The sequence below is a fragment of the Mustelus asterias genome, chromosome 15, assembly GCF_964213995.1.
Source record: "Mustelus asterias chromosome 15, sMusAst1.hap1.1, whole genome shotgun sequence".
Classification (NCBI taxonomy): domain Eukaryota; kingdom Metazoa; phylum Chordata; class Chondrichthyes; order Carcharhiniformes; family Triakidae; genus Mustelus; species Mustelus asterias.
The window spans coordinates 89,137,831-89,154,302 of NC_135815.1; the positions used below are offsets into that span (position 1 = coordinate 89,137,831).

The 16,472-nt window shown below is 42.6% G+C and overlaps 1 protein-coding gene across 1 annotated transcript in view; it reads left to right on the plus strand.

Annotated features, from left to right (window-relative positions):
- Positions 1 to 16,472, plus strand: part of cfap61 (cilia and flagella associated protein 61) — a 176,389-nt gene that overhangs the window by 78,940 nt on the left and 80,977 nt on the right. The window contains exon 16 of the mRNA XM_078230494.1: positions 11,022 to 11,149. Coding sequence (XP_078086620.1) covers positions 11,022 to 11,149 — 128 coding nt within the window. The remainder of the gene's footprint in view (positions 1 to 11,021; positions 11,150 to 16,472) is intronic.

Below are 16,472 nucleotides of genomic sequence, written 5' to 3' on the forward strand. Positions count from 1 at the left end.
GCCCCAATGCTGGTCTCCTCCAACTACGATCCTTGCTTCTCTCTTCACAACCTCACCAATCTCAATCTCTCTTTTCTATACAGCCCCTCTCCTCCACCCCACTCCACACCAAATCAGCCCCTTTCCTTACCACTGTCAATGCTGGCTTTTCTCTTCTCCTCCCCACTCTCTATGTCCTACTCCATGTGCCCTACCCCAACCTACTTTCTGGTTATAGTCACTCTCTTCACTACTGCTGATCTTTGATTTAATCTCGGTCCCTAACCCCATTTATTGACTCCGCAGACCATATGCTGACCACACCCACTGCTTCAGTTATGGGCAAAGGACATCTCTTGTTTGTCCTTATCCAGGATGGCATTTGAGGTTTTTGGGTAGAGGTGTAGCATGAGCTGTGTAACTCAAGACTTGTAACTCATCATTGTGATGTCATATCACATGTTGTTTCATAGAACACAATCTCTTAAAATAATTAAATATTTCAGACTTTTTAATTAAATATTTCAGACTTTTAAAATCAGTTTTATGAGAAGCTTATAATTGTATTTAAACATTGGGTGGGACTTCACAGCCTCGCTCATCCCGAAACTGTAAAATCCTGCCCAAGGTCAATGGACCATCCCATAGTCCGCCTCTCGCCCACTACAATTTCCGTGGCGGGCAGGGCGGTAAAATTCCAGCTATTGTTTAAAAAGCACATCTAATTTTCTCAAGTGGAATTAGCCTAAGAAAAGAATGAAATGAAATGAAAAAATGTTTAAAAAACAACCATGTGTAAATCATTGAAGGTGGCAGTACAGGTAGTGAGAGTGGTTACTAAGCATAAAGTATCCTAGCTTTTATTAATAGGAACATGGTGTATAAAAACAAGAAAGTTCTGCTGAACCTCAATAAGGCACACTAGTTTGGTCTCAGCTGGAGTATTGTATCCAGTTCTGGGTGCCGCACATCAGGAAGAGTGAAGGCACTGGAGAGGGCAAAAGAGATTCACAAGAATAGTTCCAGGATGAGGATATAAAGATAGATTGGAGCAGTTAGCACTAGCTTCCTTCGAGAAAAGAAGGCTAAGAGGAGATTTGATAGAGATATTCAAAATCATGAGGGGTCAAGACAGAATAGATAGAGAGAAACTGTTCCTAATTTTGAAAGGATCAAGAGTGAGAGATCGAAGCTTTAAAGTAGTTTGCAAAAGCAGTATGAGAAAAAAACTTTCTCATGGAGCGAGTGGTTATAGTCTGGTATGCATTGCGAGGGAGTGAGATGGAGGTAGGTTCAATTGTAGCATGCAAAGGAAATTAGATCGTCATCTAAAAAGGAAGAAGGGGAGAAGGTGGGAGGGTGGCACTGAATGACTTGCTCAACCGGAGATCTGATGCAGACATGATGGGCTGAATGACAGCCTGCATTGTAAGAATTCTGTGATTCTGTGAACTACAGAAATTCTGAGTAAATCAAATGGTGCACATAAAGGGGGATAAAGAGAAACACAATCTTGTGAAACCAAAGAGAGAGAACATCACTCTGATTTGTCAGCAATCAGGTTTGATCACTCCTTTGAGTGCCATGTTCAGTACATTGTGCTAATGGGCATTTGAAATACGGTGTGTTCTGGGACCAATCCACCTAATCCTAAACTCTCTGAGGCCAATTAGTGTATGCCTTGCTGAAATGCAAGGAGCAGTAATTACTGAAGCTTGACAGATGTACTCTTCAGGGAGTTGTGTAATGTGCTTGAAATCACCATGTTCTGTTCCTCAATCTATTATGTTGTGTTTAAGTCATGGGGGGAGGTCGGGGGGGAAGAAATGCTGAAGTGCCATTTTCTATTTTTATTCAGGAACAACATATTAGAATGACAAATTATAATACCTTTGATAAATACTGGGAAAATAATATAAACTCAAAACTGCAGCGCAAATTCCTGCAGTTTATTAACATTCTAAGTGCAAAGAGGTTTTATATTATACATAAAATTTATTTCAATAAATTTAATATGATCATTTCAGTTGTTGATATCTCGTTGTAAACATTATTAAGTATCAACAGAACTGGATTTCCCTGAGAGTAATTGAGAGCACCAATATGTAACCAAGACTGAATTTGAAAAATCATAAAGCTAAAATTGTATTAATGTGTGATTTGACACTATTTTCTGATTTCTGTTAATGTGGTTTTATCTTGAACTCTGTTGGTTTCTTACCCTGGAAGAGATCTCGCTGGAGACAATGATCTTTTCTTCAAAACACATTAATTTACATGCTAACTATTTACAAAGGTTAAATAAGACCAAGATATAGCTGGACCCACTCCCTGAGATGCTACTCAATCATCTTTCATTGATTGATAACATTGTGACATAGCTCTTCACACATATGGTCAGTAGCTGTTATTAGAGTTAACCCTGTACTGAACATCTCCTCACACTTCCACCCAGTTTGCTCTTCCCACAAAATACAAACCTCATGAACTACTAAGTGTCCACCCAATCTCTACCTCCCTGCCCCCCAGTCACTTTTGCCAAAGGCATCAGTCCCCAGCAGTGTCCTTGGCTCTCATGTAGGACCTGCAGGATGTGTGTGTGCCCTTATTGTCTACTTGGAAGGTAAAATATTGGTGGAGTGCAGCTGGATAGCAGCTTTCTCATGACAGTTGGCTCTTAGGCTTTGACACTGATGACAACCTGAATGTAAAGATAGGGACAGCCAATCAAGGAAAAACTGGTGCAACCGAAAACCCTTCACAACTTGAACGATCACAACTCCTCAAAAGGAAGACGACAAACTGAAATTCTCCCTCACATCTGTTTCTACGTTGCACACTGGGTGAAAGTTGAGAGCACTAGCTTATAAAATGAAATATTTTCTGCTCCTGTGAAGAACTTTGCAGCTGTATCATGCACCGCTGCTGTGAAGATAATAGAAACATTCCACACCTGTGCCAGGAATTAATCTGGGAGACAAAAGGAAGTACGAAGAACATCCTGAGAAACTGCTGGAGACTAGGAAAGCAGGACTTCTCCATTACTTTGAGGGTAGGAATTCCTTTTTTGTATATGTCATGGTATCACTTCTATATTTGCTCCAGCTTGAGGCTGTTCTACTGCCTACAATGAGATCTCCGAACGAGTAGGATTGTACCATTATCAATAATGGAATAAACTTCAGGGCCTCGATCCGTCAGAAGTTCCTGCATAGTACTCTGGTTTGCAGAGTTACTTATTGAACATCAACATTGGGTGTTTTTACTGCAAGAGTCTCAGTAGTAAAGGAAAGACAGTTTGGAAGATAATAGGAAAGTGCAGGTCAAACAACACTCAAGAAGCTTGACACCATGCAGGACAAATCAGCCCACTTGATTGGCACTCCATTCACAAACATTCAGTCCCTCCACGACCGACAAATAGGACGGGATTTTACGGCCACGCTCGAGCGAGACCGGAAGTTCCCATCCGAGGTCAACGGACATTTCCATTATCCGCCCTTCGTCCACTCCGATTCTGTGGCAGGCAAGGCGGTAGAATTACGGTCATAGTAGCGACAGTGTGTACCGCCTACAAGATGCACTGCAGAAACCCACCAAGGGCTCCTTAGATAGCATCTCTTAAAACCATGACCGCTACCATCTAGAAGGACAAGGGCAGCAGATACATGGGAACACCACCACCTGGAAGTTCCCATCCAAGCCACTCACCATCCTGACTTGGAAACATATTGCCATTGGCTAGGTCAAAATCCTGGAACTCCCTCTCTCACGGCACCGTACTTACACCACTTAGACTGCGAAGTTCGAGAAGGCAGCTCCCCACCAACTTTTACGATGCAAGTTCAGCATCTCATTCTCTTTGGACAACTGTTTTCTGACTGCTTGCAATTGCTGCAGCGTGTCATCAATGGGCTCAGTGGAAAAGCAGACAAATTCACCTCTTTATTACCTTCAACAAAACAGTAATTCTCCTTACAAGAGACAACAAAGACTTCATGATTATTGGTAATGGAGTCAAAGAGTGTAGTAAGATCCAGGATCACTGCTTCCAACAAAGCATTTGCCTTTGCAGCAATTTCATTCTCTTGCACTCTATCTCGAGATAGAAAATTAACTTTCCATAGACATAGCAATGGGCAATTCAGGTGGGGCATTCTTCACTTCTGGGTCTTGTTCTCATCACAGCGGAGACATTGGCAAATGGCAGTTGTCACCTTTTCAGGGTATTTCCCTGATTGCTATTTTTTGGTTTTACAACCCACAAATTGAATGACTTCATCGGGCTATTCTTGGGAAATTTCCCTCTTCTCTCTGACAAAAACCTTATTCTGCCTCCACCCTTCAGCCTATCCGGCCAGATGTACAGATTTGCTTAAGTTGAAATCTTGCCGAGATTGTAAGAAATCAGAGAGATTCTCATCTAAAGCACCAATGACTATCCGATCTCTGATCAGGTTGTCTCTAAGCATTCCATATTCACAATCTTTAGCGAAGTGGTACAATCCATTGTGAACGAATCAATCCCTTCAGCCTATTTTTGACTGTGCCGATTAGGTTTCGCCCTCTCAATGACAATATTTTGACGAAGACTGAAGAATGAGTCAAAGACTCCGATGACAAACTTGTGGGAGGCTGTGATTTCATTCACCACATGTCTGGCCAGCTTGTCATCTGCTATGCTCCCAACAGCTAATACCAATGTGCTAGCATGATCTTTGTTCCTTTTACTCGCAAGACTTGAGGCACTCCAATACCAGGTAAACTGTATTTCAGATTTATATAACTTTTTTTAAACTTGCATTTGGAAGTTTTTTTCCCTGTACAATTTTTGACCAATACCATTTCCTGACTACTACATTTTTCCCACAATTAACATTCGTCTAATTATTCTAGAATCGCATTTTTTGCGTTTTATTCCTTTTTAATGCCTGAATTTTATTTCTGAATAATATTCTCATTTCCTATAAAAGTGGAACTCTGAAAAATATCAACCAAGAATGTCTTTATTTCCTCAGTCCTTTTTTGAGGATGACTAAATTATTTGGACATTCATGCAGTTATTTTTTGGAACTAGCCTGTAAATTATCTTTCAAAATACTTTAGTCATTAATGAGTTGACTTTTCATGGTCAATTATGTTCATTGAATAATCTGTAGGCTGTTTAATAATGAATGATTTGTTTGGAGCTACCAATATGTTAAGCACTTTATAAATATTTCAGTAAGTACATAAAGAAAGAATTAACTTGCAATTATACAGTGCCTTTCATGATCTTGGAACACTTCAAAGTAATCTAGAACAAGTGAAGTACCTTTAAAATGTAGTTACTAGTGCAACGCTGACAAACATGGCAGCCAATATGTGTACAGCCAGATTCCACAAGCAGCCCTCAGATAAATGATCAGTTTGTGGTGTTGATTGAGGATGATAAATGCTGGCCAGCACAATGGGAGAATTCCATGTTCTGTTTGAAATAATGCCAGGGTATCTTTATGTTTGCCTGATTTTGTGCAACATAGGAAAATACTACAACCAATTTGCATACAGCTAGTTTCCACAATCAGTAATGGGAAAAAAGATTTGATTTTGTGATGTTAGCTAAAGGATAAGGTATTGGCCAGTATGCTTGCCCTCTCCCAAAAAATGACTAAGTGCGGGAAGATCGCAATCAGAATCACACCGGTTTTCTCACCCAGTATGACACTTTGGGATAATTCCGCCCATACATGTTAGTCAGATGCTCTTTCCTAGGGTAGAAAAGTCAAGTACTAGAGGACATAGGTTTAAGGTGCGTGGGGAAAAGTTTAGAAGAGATGCGCGAGGCAAGTTTTTTACACAGAGGGTGCTGAATGTCTGGAACACGCTGCCAGGGGAGGTGGTGGGAGCAGGTGAGATAGCGGCATTTAAGGGGCAACTAGACAAATACATGAATAGGATGGGAATGGAAGGATACGGACTCCGTAAGTGCATACGGTTCTAGTTTAGGCAAGCATCATGATCGGCGCAGGCTTGGTGGGCCAAAGGGTCTGTTCCTGTGCTGTACTTTTCTTTGTTCTTTGTACTCTACTAAAACCTTTCATAATTTTAATGACGTCTATTAGGTCACCTGTCAGCTTTCTCGTTTCAGCTAACTCCCCTGCTTTTCTTTGAATAGTGCCACAGAATATTTTAAATCCCTAGGAGAGATCCCTATGGTGCAACATCTGATCTGAAAGAAGGCACTATTACTATTCGCTTCGACCACACTTTAGAAAGGATGTGAAGATGTTGGAGAGGGTGCAGAAAGGACTTGTGAAAATGGTTCTGGGGATGAGAGACTAACAATGATAAATTGGCAAAGCTGGGGCGCCACTCTTTAGAGAAGAGAAAGTTGAGAGGAGATTTGACAGAGGTGTCCAATATCATGAGGGGGCTGAACAGAGTAGATCAGACAAACTGTTCGCATTGGTGGGAGGGTTGAGAATCAAAACGCACTGATTTAATTGATTGGCTCTCTGATATGAGGAAAACTTTTATGCACTATGAGTGGTTAGTATCTGGAATGCACTGCCTGAGAGTGTGGTGGCGCTTATTCAACTGAAGCTTTAAAAAGAGAATTAGGTAATTATCTGAGGAGAAAAAAATTGCAGGCTATTGGGGAAAGGTGGGTAGAGAGCCAGCACAAACACAATGGGCAGAATGACCTCCTTCTGAATGCTGTAAACATTCTATGATTCTATTCCATGAAAGGTTTCATTCCTTACCACTGTCAGCCCAGGACATATACATGTTTATATGCTGAACCTTTACAGTGGCAAGTTACAAATTGTGTAATTGGTGAATCTTTATTCAGGTTCTGAATCCAAATTAAAGTCTTTTAAGTGTTTCCAAATGTGCCTACATCAAATTAGTTTGGCTGTTAATTGATGTTGACAGCATTTTTAGGTGAGTACAGATTCAAAACTGGTCAAACTCTTATTCCTAAAGTGCAACATATGTTAACTGTTTGTTTCCAAACTTGTCAAGATTGAAGCAAGTTAACCCAGTTTGTGTCTCATTTGGCTACTGCATCAATGCAAGCCGGATAAATGCATCTTATTCATGATATCATAGCTTTATTGTGCGACAAATTATGCGTTGTATATTTACCATAAAATATACAAATATTGTAGCCGAATCAATACAGCTACTTCCTGAATTATATGGAATTTGTTTTCTACAGTGTCTTTGCCATTGGTCTAGCACAACTGAAAAATGGAGTGTTTGAGTTGTGGTTCAACTAAAGGAAGGACTGGAAAGTTTGAATTATAAGGAGAGGCTGGACCTTTTGTCCTAGAGAATAGGAGGATGAGGGGTGACCTTATAGAGGTTTATAAATCATGAGGGGCATAGATAAGGTGAATAGCCAAGGTCTTTTCCCCAGGGTAGATGAGTCCAATATGAGATGGCATAGGTTTATGGTGAGAGGGAAAAGATTTAGCCATTGAAGCCCTACAGTGCAGAAGGAGGTCATTGGGCCCATTGAATTTGCACCGACCACAATCCCACCCAAGCCCTATCCCTGTAACCCCACATATTTACCCTGCTAATCCCCTGACACTAGGGTCAATTTAGCATGGCCAATCCACCTAACCCGCACATCTTTGGAGTGTGTGAGGAAACTGGAGCCCCTGGAGGAAACCCACACAGACACGGGGAGAACGTGCAAACTCCACACATACAGTGACCCTAGCCTGGAATTGAACCTGGATCCCTGGTGCTGTGAGGCAGCAGTGCTGACCACTGTGCCACCGTGCCGCCCCATTTAAAAGCGATCTGAGGGGCAACGTTTTCACACAGAGAGTGGTGTGAATATGGAATGAGCTGCCAGAGGAGGTGGTAGAGGCGGGTACAATTACAACATTTAAAAGACATTTGGACAGGTACTTGGATGGGAAAGGTATAGAGGGATATGGGCCAAACGCAAATAGGACTAGTTCAGTTTAGGGAACCTGGTCGGCATGGACGAGTTGGGCCGAAGGGCCTGTTTCCATGTTGTATGTCTCTATGACTCTAAATCATAAACTGCGCAATGTAAAGTTGATGGACAACCCATACCTGAGTTCCCGGATGGTGCTTTCAGAAATTGCACTTCCGTTCCCAATTTAATTTTCAATTTATCGGTGAATTGCTTATGATCACTTTTCCATTTAATCAAGACGAAATGGATTTTAAATTGACAGTCAAAATTTTGTTTATTTTTTCCCCTTTGCCCCTTCCTTTACAATCAATATTTCAAATTGCTAGGTTTATTGTTATTATTGGTAATATATGATCATCTGGAACACTGCATGCATTCTGTTGGACAACAGGTAGCTGTTCACAGATTTATACCATGCAACAAATGCAAGTTACATGATACTCAGCCTTTTATGTATTGCTTAAGCTGTCTTAATTGCTATTTACAGCAAAATTGCAAACTGTACCTATGGATGAATTTATGATTTTGGTTTAAGAATGAACAGCAGAAATTTTGTTTACTACTTAGTGCACATCTGTGAAACTTCAAATTGTCATAACTGCAATAAGCTCGGAAGTAAGGCAGTCCTGTTTGGTTACTTAGACTTCGAAATTCAGAAACACCTCCCAATCTGCAAAGTTGCAGTGCAGACTGCTCCGCAAGCTTACAGGCACCTCCAAATTTCCTCATCTCCGACTAATAACTTCTAAATGATCTCAGATTTTTTTATTAGATCAGATTAGATTTAGTAGCCTTAAAATAGAAGACTAGTTCATCTCAATAGATTGTTCATTCCATGTTATAATGGTCCTGCTGTTATAAAACAGCATCTAATTAGACTTATCTCAGAAAGTCCCATTACTTATTAACTTTCCTGAATACGTTATTACTTTATTTAAGATTATACAGTTTTGCTGTGCTACAGAGGATGGATGTTACTAAGGTACACAGTTCAGAAGCTTCCAGACTGTGGGCAGGATTTTATGGCCTCGCTCGTCACAAAACCATAAAATCCCGCCCGAGGTCAACAGACCTTCCCATGTTCCGTCACACGCCTGCTCCGATTGCTGTGGCAGGCGGGCTGGTAAAATTCTGGCCTATGTCTTTAGTCTCTACTGAGTTACTTGATGTCAGTAAGGAACAGATGTTTGCCCTGGTACCTCAGTGTTTCTGGGTTAGAAATTTCAGCTCAGGTATCTGTGGCATATGTGTGTTGTGTGTGTTTATCTGTTCATGTGTTCATTTGTATGTATGTGTGTGTATACATAGAAACATGCATAGAAAATAGAACAGGAAGAGGCCATTCGGCCCTTTGAGCCTGCTCCGCCAGTCATTATGATCATGTCTGATTATCAGATTCAATACCCTGATCCTCCCCCCATATCCCTTTAGCCCCAAGAGCTATATCGAATTTTTTCTTGAAATCGCACATCATTTTGTCCTCAACTACTTTCTGAAGTAGTGAATTCCAAAGATTCACCAGTCTCTGAAGAAATTTCTCCTCACCTCAGTCCTAAAAGGTTTACCCCTTATCCTTAAACTATGACCCCTGGTTCTGGACTCCCCCATCATCAGGAACATTCTTTCTGAATCTACCCTGTCTAAAATTAGAAATTTGTAAGTTTCAATGAGATTCCCTCTCACTCTTCTAAACTCCACTGAATATAATCCTAACTGACTTAATCTCTCCTCATATAACAGTTCTACCATCCCAGGAATTAGCCTGGTAAACCTTCACTGCACTTCCTCTGTAACAAGAACATCCTTCCTCAGATGAGGACATCAAAACTGCACATAATACTTCAGTTCTGGCCTCAACAATGCCTTATGCAATTGCAGTAAAACATCTCTTTTCCTAAACTCAAATGCTCTTACTATGAAGGCCAACATACCATTTAACTTCTTTACTGCATGCTTACTTCCAGTGACTGATGCACAAGGACACCAAGGTCTCGCTGAGTATCCACCTCTCTCAGTTTACACCCATTCAAATAATAATTGGCTTTCCTAATTTTGCTACCAAAGTGGATAACCTCACATTTATCCACATTGTACTGCATCTGCCATGCATATGCCCAAACACTCAGCGTGTCTAAATTACGCTGAATCATCCCTGCATCCTCCTTACAGCACACCCTCCCACCCAACTTAGTATCATCAGCAAATTTGGAGATAATGCATTTTGTTTCATCATCCAAATCATTAATATTTAATGTGAACAGTTGGGGTCCTAGCATAGATCCCTGCGGTACCTCACTGATCACTGCATGCCACTTGAAAAAAGACCCATTTATTCCAACTCTTTGCTTCCTGTCTGCTAACCAGCTTTCTGTCCATCTCAAGACACTACCCACCATCCCATTCACTTTAACTTTATATTGTAATTTGCTATGTGAAACTTTGGTGAGCTGAGTTTAGACTGTCGTGAGACAGGTTAGTTTTACCCTACCGATGATTACGAAGTGTTGTTGCAATAGTAATCCTGCTCAGTACAACAAGAGCCGCAGTACGGACATTTGGTGTATGTGCTTGGCTGAGGAGCCAATGATGCGAAGCTACCATCTGTGGGATTATGACTGAACGCCTTCAAGTCAGATTCCGAACTAACTTTAAAACAACCTCCAGTCCAATGCTTTGATTCGGGTGAAGTTCTGCAAACTCCATCTTGTCAGATCGACCCCAGTTTTTCCAATCTGCTTCCTGGGATTCTTGTTTCTCTGCTCCCGTTGTTCCCTGTTCCTCTCCTGGTATCTCACTCTCTTTCAGCCTCTGGAAGCCTTTGAAAGTCTAAATGCAAAATTAGGAAGGCCAATTATTATTTGAATGGGTGTAAACTGAGAGAGGTGGATACTCAGCGAGACCTTGGTGTCCTTGTGCATCAGTCACTGGTTCTCCCTGGTCAACTCTACCAGTTATATCCTCAAAGAATTCCAGTGTTTGTGATTGATCATGCAAGGACAGGATTGTGCTAGACCCAGACACTGTCAATGTTCAAGAAGTCTGATGATATTTATTTTCTAAACCCACGCTCAATTAATGATCTCTGTGCATTTCCTTTCAGCCAATGTATGCTCTAAACCACATAAATCGAAAGTTGACCATGGAGTCAAAGGTGACCATCAATTCACGAATTGTGGTGGTTGGTGCTTCGGAGGTTGGGGTCTCCTTCCTGGAAACATTGGTCTTCTGGTAACATAATTCTCCATTTGTACAGTTTGTAATAATTGTGCATAGGACAACAGTGATATGCTACTGTAATAATGCCCTCATAATATGAGGAAATGCCACAGGTTTTAAATTATCGTTTTTACATTTTGGAGATTGCTAATCTTGCATTATGGTGGGAGATTGTAAAGATAGTACAAGACTCTGACCAAATACTTAGGCATTGATAGTGAGATCAGGTGGCACGGTGGCACAGTGGTTAGCACTGCTGCCTCACAGCGCCAGGGACCCGGGTTCAATTTGCAGCTTGGGTCACTCTCTGTGTGGAATTTGTACATTCTCCCCGTGTCTGCGTGGGTTTCCTCCGGGTGCTCCGGTTTCCTCCCATAGTCCAAAGATGGATTGGCCATGCTAATTTGCCCCTTAGTGTCAGGGGGCCAAGCTAGGGTAAATGCATGCGATTATGAGAATAGGACCTGGGTGGGATTGTGGTCGGTGCAGACTCGATGGGCCGAATGGCCTCCTTCTGCACTGGAAGATTCTATAATCAGGGATTTCATTCATAAATATCAACCATTAAAAAAATGAATATGCTGAGAGATATTGCTAATGTAGCTGTGAGCTTTTTAATTGCAAGTCAACTGAGATATTGGTTTGCAATAAAGACAGAGTTGACTGATTCAATCACATGAGTTTCCGTCTGAGCACACTTTAACCCAAATTGACTCTCCTATTGTCACAGATGTAATATCTCTAAGTCTTCGATGCCTCTTATCAGAGCAAAGGAATCTCATCTATTAACTGCAGAGAGAACTAGTTTCAGAGAATTGCTAACTAAATCACCTGGAAGAAGTAGTCCCATAGGAAGGATAAACATTGGCCATATTATAGAAACAACGGATGCTAAGCCATGCCGTAAAAGTTAAAAGAAACTTTATTAGCCCCTAGTAATACTATCCACATTTGATTGATTGCAAAGAAGTACCAGTAATTTTATATTATCAAAGTCAGATGAGTGGTTGGGAATAGGGGACAGTGAGCTTGTCTCTATCCAACTTGCCAATAATGTGGCCCAGTGGTGGAAATCTGGCTTACATTTATATCATTGTGAAAATGCAGCTAAGTTTATACTGCATCATCCGCGGGACCTGTGGAAACACTGCACATGAAACTGTAATAATTCCTGTTCATTAATTAGGTAAATAACAACGGCAACATTTATTTACATATATTTATAACACAGAGGCTTGCAACCTCATGGTTGCCAGTCAGCTTCCAAGGAGGTTCTGGAGCAGAAACCCGAGATCACCAGGGTGATCCCCGACCCTGTTCCCTGATTGATTCTCCAGGTCATGTGACTCTTACTCTGCAGCTAAATATTTAAAGGGACAGTTATCACATCCCCCCCCCCCCACTTTATACGAATATTAATACTCAATTTACACAGTCCAAAATAATTACGCATTTAGTACATAATTTAGTCAATTGCAAATTAAGGGGGGAATTTTCCTGTCCTGCCTGCCATGAGAATCATAATGGGCGGTGGGGGAGGCCATGCTAAGGTCTGTTGACCTCAAGTGGGATTTTTCGGTTTTGGGGTGAGCATGGCCAGAAATCCCACCCTAAGTCTTTCAGGGGTTTCCAAATCCTTGTGGGGGGATGCAACTCCTCTGCCTGGGGTGCTTCCAATCAGAGGCATAATTCTATCTGATTCCATGGAAACGTTGGTTGTGCCTGCCACAGTGCCTGGATAGTCAACAGCATTCCCAGCTGGCAATATAACTCCTGATGGCAGTACTGGCTGCTGGGGTAACTCTTGCTCTCTCAAGTGGTCTATGCGTTTCCTTCTACATCCACGTGATAAGACAGGGGTCCAGTTTTGGATACAATGACTCCAGGGGCCCAACTCAACCCACTTCCAAAATTCTTCACACACAAGGCTTCATCCACTGAAAATGACCGTGTTGACTGACATGAATAATGTTTTGTCTTCTGACAGCTTTGGCTGGCCTCTACCCATCCCAGTAAATTTGGAAACACGAGGCTCAGTCTCATTCTGAGATGATGGTTCATTAACAATTCTGCTAGCGGGACTCCCATTGTTGCATGTGGAGTGGTCCTGTAGCCCAGAAGAAAGCTTGAGATTCTGGCCTTGAAACCATTGAAGGCGGGGAAGTTCTGAAATTCAGCATCTGTGAAGGCTGTTCCATTATCAGACACCATAACTTCAAGTATTCTGTGGAAAAACATTGGTGTAATTTCTCAACTTTAGTGTGCGATGTCGGAAACTTCACCTCAAACACTTCCATCCACTTTGAATGTGCATTGACAAGGAACAAAAATATTGTGTCCCATGAATGGACCAACATAATCAAAATGGACTTGTACCATAATAGCCGGCCAGGCCATTCCCAAGGGTGAAGTGGGGCTGCAGCAAGCAACATTTGTTGCAGTTGGCAATGTTCACAGCTTGAATAGGCTCTCAATGTTGGCAAATGCCAGGCCACCAGACATAACTCCTGGCAAGCATCTTCATCTTGGACATACCTGGATGGCATTGTGCAATTTGGAGCAACTCCCTTCCTGGTACAGGGACAGCGACTACCCAAAGTCTGATGCCATCTTCACAACTTAATTCATCATTTCATATATAATATGGTTTCATCTCTTCGGAACCTGGCTCACTGGCCCAACCTATTAGTGGTCTCACTTTGAACAACAGCAGATCTTTGCTGGTCCAATAGTTGATTTGCTGCATTGGACCAGGCAACAAATTCAATGCCATGACAATTTCCTGCAGTACTCGGGGAGATGCTACACTCTCTGGTAAAGGCAGGTAACTAAGTGCATCATTCATGATATGTGTTCCTGGCTAGTGCTTGAATGTGAGGTGGACAGAATTAATATCCAACGCTGAATTCTTGCTGATGCGATTGGTGGGACAGCCTTATCTTCTTTAACAAGACCCCCAAGATTGCCTCCCTTACACCTCAGTGCAATGCACTCCAATGCACTTGAAAGTTACTGGACAAAGTTGTATTCCTGAAGAAAATGGTGAGGAAGAAAGAACTATTAATATGGTTTGGAAATACCCACCAGGACTTACTCACCCATCAGCTGTGTCCGTTGGTCTCACCTCACTTTCTGACCTGTAATGTCTAGTCAACTCCTGACCTCACTCGACCTGTGGAGGAAGTAAGGGACACAAGACACAGCAATACCTACCCCCCCACTTCCCTAGCTGGCCTGTCCTTCAAACCAGTTTACTTAATTAGCTGGCCCCTATGAGCTACAGCACTACAAGTGATTGTTTTTTTTGCTTTCCTTCAGCCTGAAAGAAACTTAAATGTCTCCCCTTTAATTACCAGCAGTTTGCTAGATTTTTTCAAAAAGTCAAAGATTAAGATTTACTCTCTTAAACTCTGACACCTACCTCAATTCCCAGGGCCTGATTTTACCATCAAATTGCGCCTGGTAAAGTTGGGCGTGAGGCAAGGAGCACGGTCTGCGCCTGTCTCTGCGCCGGTTCCCCCTTTACCAAGGCCTGAAAATGGCTGCGATCGGGACTGCGCCCGAAACGGGCATGATGACCATTGAAATGTATTTGCATGCATTTAAATTGACTGAATAGGCTGCATACCCAATCTTACCGGCACTCCCTCCTTTACCACCGCGTTCACCCACCCAGAATCGGCACAAAACAGACATGCTCCACAAAAGTCCGAGAGATGAAATCGCTGGGCCTCTGACGCAAATCTTTGTCTCGTCACTGGACACAGGTGAGGTCCCAGAGGATTGGAGGATAGCTAATGTGGTCCCGTTATTTAAGAAGGGTAGGAAGGATAACCCGGGAAATTATAGGCCGGTGAGCTTGACATTCGTGGTAGGGAAGTTGTTGGAGAGGATTCTTAGAGATAGGATGTATGCGCATTTAGAAAGGAATAAACTCATTAACGATAGTCAGCATGGTTTTGTGAGAGGGAGGTCATGCCTCACTAACTTGGTGGAGTTTTTTGAAGAAGTGACTAGAATGGTTGACGAGGGAAGGGCCGTGGATGTCTATATGGACTTTAGTAAAGCGTTTGACAAAGTCCCTCATGGTAGGTTGGTGCAAAAGGTTGGATCTCATGGGATAAAGGGGGAGGTGGCTAGATGGGTGGAGAACTGGCTTGGTCACAGAAGACAGAGGGTGGTAGTGGAAGGGTCTTTTTCCGGCTGGATGCCTGTGACTAGTGGTGTTCCACAGGGCTCTGTATTGGGACCTCTGCTGTTTGTGATTTATATAAACGATCTGGAAGAAGGTGTAACTGGGGTGATCAGTAAGTTTGCAGACGACATGAAAATGGCTGGACTTGCAGATAGTGAGGAACATTGTCTGAGGCTACAGAAGGATATAGATAGGCTGGAAATTTGGGCAAAGAAATGGCAGATGGAGTTCAATCCAGATAAATGCGAAGTGATGCATTTTGGTAGAACTAATGTAGGGGGGAGCTATACGATAAATGGTAGAACCCTAAAGGGTGTAGATACGCAGAGGGACCTGGGTGTGCAAGTCCACAGATCCTTGAAGGTGACGTCACAGGTGGAGAAGGTAATGAATAAGGCATATGGTATGCTTGCCTTTATAGGTCGGGGCATAGTGTATAAAAGTTGGGGTCTGATGTTGCAGTTGTATAGAACGTTGGTTCGGCCGCATTTGGAATACTGCGCCCGGTTCTGGTCACCACACTACCAGAAGGACGTGGAGGCTTTAGAGAGAGTGCAGAGAAGGTTTACCAGGATGTTGCCTGGTATGGAAGGGCTTAGTTATGAGGAGAGATTGGGTAAACTGGGGTTGTTCTCACTGGAAAGACAGAGGATGAGGGGTGACCTAATAGAGGTGTATAAAATTATGAAAGGCATAGATAGGGTGAACGGTGGGAAGTTTTTTCCCAGGTCGGTGGTGACGTTCACGAGGGGTCATAGGTTCAAGGTGAGGGGGGGAGGTTTAACACGGATATCAGAAGGACGTATTTTACACAGAGGGTGGTGGGGGCCTGGAATGCGCTGCCGGGCAAGGTGGTGGAGGCGGACACACTGGGAACGTTTAAGACTTATCTAGATCGCCATATGAACGGAGTGGGCATGGAGGGATACAAAAGAATGGTCTAGTTTGGACCAGGGAGCGGCGTGGGCTTGGAGGGCTGAAGGGCCTGTTCCTGTGCTGTATTGTTCTTTGTTCTTTGTTCATGCACTCCAATTAGTGAGGAGGTAAGTGCCGAGCATCCAACGGCTCTCTGCTTGAGATCGGTGGGGGAGGTGGGAGAAGGGGGGTCCGCTGCCACTCTGCCTGAGATCAGTGAGGGGG